General features: G+C 41.7%; 1 protein-coding gene across 1 annotated transcript; it reads left to right on the plus strand.

Annotated features, from left to right (window-relative positions):
* The first annotated feature begins 1,807 nt into the window (after positions 1-1,807).
* LOC112650424 (interferon alpha-1/2) lies at positions 1,808-2,609 on the plus strand. Its single transcript, XM_025433139.3, has one exon. The coding sequence runs from the start codon at positions 2,046-2,048 to the stop codon at positions 2,607-2,609; it is 564 nt and encodes a 187-aa protein (XP_025288924.3). The 5' UTR covers positions 1,808-2,045.
* Positions 2,610-3,197: the final 588 nt, after the last annotated feature.

The following is a 3,197-nucleotide window of genomic DNA, read 5'->3' on the forward strand; positions in this document are numbered from 1 at the left end:
GCAAGGTTGAGATGAGGCCATCCTGGGGGGTTTCCTCTAGTGCTGGGCAAAGGCTGACAACTGTGCTCTTGCAGCCTGAACCCCAACGCCCTGAGCACCTGAAAGCAACCAGAGTCCCAGTGGTTTCAGCAATAATCCCAGTAGGTGTGGTCGATGCCAGTAAGAGTAGAGTGGATATTTTGGCCAGTGTCTTGCACAGGCCTAACAAATATGGCTGTGATGAAGCAAACTAGTTTGGTGATTTGTGAACACCTTCTGGTAGGAGCAGGAAATCAGAGAGCCCATGTAGTGTACATGATGTATTGAGCCAGGATGCTGGGCGTCGTGCCGAGGATGTTAGAGTGAATAACACAGAATCCATGACTAAGAGCTAGAGTATCAAAGATGGCTACCTACTTTCCATGTGAAGAGTAAGAATGTAGAGGACTTAGCCAAGGTAACTTTCTATGCAAAATGACAAGAGTTCAGGATAGGAACTGAGAGGAAGTTCTTCACATGATAATAATCGATATTTACACAGTTTTGAATTTAGGACAAACATGTATCTTTTTTTTTCTGAAGATAACTATTCTGGTTTCCAATCTCTAAAAGTCCTTTGGGAAATTTGAAATTATATGCAAAAATATAAAGGGAGAGTCAGAGGCACCTGGGTGGCTCAGTTGGTTGAGTGTCCCACTTTTGCTTTCAGCTCAGGTCATCATCTTAGGGTGATGGTATCAAGCTTCGGGCTCAGTGGAGAGTCAGCTTGTGATTCTGTCCATATCCTTCTGCCCCTCTTCCTGCTCTCTCATTGTCTCTCTCAAATAAATAAATAAGTAATTTTTTAAAAAAGAAAGATTCAAATCGAATATGTTCTCCTACTTTCCTATTTTCACTACCAATGGTGCAAAAATTAGTTATTGGAGAGTGAACACATCTTACATATTACAATAGTTTCTTGCTCTTCAAATCAGCCCTGTTGATTCAACAAAATTTAATTCCTTAATATTTATTTTCTCATTATCTTATATCTTACTGGTTTTTCTTGAGTATCTTATGGGAAGTATTGACATTGGAGTATACAAATCTAGAGCCTTAAAATTTACATCATATACAAGGCTCACCAGAGGACTCTCCCCCATCATTTGCTGGATTTCAAAGCTATATTCTGAGAAATGATCTTCAAATATGCAGTAGGCACCATTGGTCTATTTTGGTTGCCCGAGTATAGACCGGACTTCAGAATTAAATGCAGGTATTTTATATTTGATCATTTAATTATACTAAACTTATTCAACACATGAATAATTATGAAAAGAAAAGAAATAAATGCTGAAAAGAAATAAATGCCAAGAATATGTGGATGAATATCTATCAAGAAGTGAAATTAAAAATTACTTTCTGATACAAAGCAAAATAAAAAGTGAAGACTTAAAAAAATACATGTCAGAAAAATACTCTAAATTTTCACTAATTTTGAGTACAAATAGTGTTTTTAAGTATATTATACCAGATATATTATTATTGTATATTTATATAACTTTGAATAAGTATAATTTTAATACATTCTTATTTACATAAGTATATTAAAATTTGATCTGAAAACTAGACTTAAAAGTGAAATAAAATGTTAAAAACGTTGAAATGTACATTTAGCTTAAAATTTTTGTCAGTGTTAATCTGGGATTGGAAAAAGAGTACAGTTTGGCACTATCTCATTATATAAAGTACAGACAGAGAAAGGACTCAAATAGATATAGAGGATACTTCTGTCATTAAATTTTTACGAGGGATTTGAAAGCAAAAAATACCTAAAATCACTCTGGGGTCAGGGGAAGGGAATGCAATAATGAAATAAAATAGTTCAGGAACACTCCTCTAAAGCCATTTGGAAAATGCAAAATTAAAAACAAAAACAAATTAGGAAGGAAGAGGAACTTTCAGAAAAAGGAAAGTAATGTGTTACATTTAAGAGTTGGCCCAAGTGAAGATGCTCAGAGAAGCTGAAGCCGCGGTTCCCACACTTGCCCAGCGCAGCCAGGCCCACAGCCCCTGCAGGATCCCCGATGGCCCTGCCCTGCTCCTTCTCGGTGGCCCTGGTGCTGCTCAGCTGCCACTCCCTGTGCTGTCTGGCTTGCCACCTGGCCGACACCCACGGCCTGCGCAACTGGAGGGTCCTGACGCTCCTGGGACAGATGAGGAGACTCTCCGCCGGCTCTTGTGACCACTACACCAATGACTTTGCCTTCCCCAAGGAGCTGTTTGATGGCCAGCGGCTCCAGGAGGCGCAGGCCCTCTCTGTGGTCCACGTGATGACCCAGAAGGTCTTCCACCTCTTCTGCCCGGACACGTCCTCTGCTCCTTGGAACATGACTCTCCTGGAGGAACTGTGCTCGGGGCTCTCTGAGCAGCTGGATGACCTGGAGGCCTGTCCCCTGCAGGAGGCGGGGCTGGCCGAGACCCCCCTCATGCATGAGGACTCCACCCTGAGGACCTACTTCCAAAGGATCTCCCTCTACCTGCAAGACAGGAACCACAGCCCGTGTGCCTGGGAGATGGTCCGAGCAGAAATCGGGAGATCCTTCTTCTCCTCGACAATCTTGCAAGAAAGAATCAGGAGGAGGAAATGAGACCCGCCCGGGTCCGCACGGAAATGACATTCCCTGACTGATCAGAGCACACTTGCACCTGTCCTGCCGCCTCAGAGAAGCTCACGCCTGCCGTCACGGTGACACGAAGGCAATCGGGTGTCCAACGTGTTCAGGACGGGGCAGCACCATCAAGTCAAGTCGACAAACACCGCTTACTTTCAGATAACCGTGCCCATCTCTCTACTTTACTATTTATTTATTTATTTATTTATTTATTTATTTATTTATTTATTTATTTATATTTATAGATTTACTGGGTTCTCTTTGTATACTAGTAGGCATTCCCTCACTCTGTGATTCAGCCGGAGTGGGAATGATTTCTATTTATTCACTTTTATATTCTTTTGTTCATTAAACCGTTCTCTGCAAGCATTCTTGCATTTGTGGTTTCTTTGGAGAGGTATGGAGACAGAATAGAATCTGACAAAACGGATCGTATGACTCTTTTCCTCAAAATTCTGTTACTCTCATGAAAAGTCTAAGCATAGTCTTCCTTGAGGCCAGTGCATATGTGCCTGCGAGGATGGAGGCGCACACAATGAATCCCAACTCCTACCTCGTATCCTT

This window comes from Canis lupus, chromosome 11 (genome assembly GCF_003254725.2).
Source record: "Canis lupus dingo isolate Sandy chromosome 11, ASM325472v2, whole genome shotgun sequence".
NCBI lineage: Eukaryota > Metazoa > Chordata > Mammalia > Carnivora > Canidae > Canis > Canis lupus.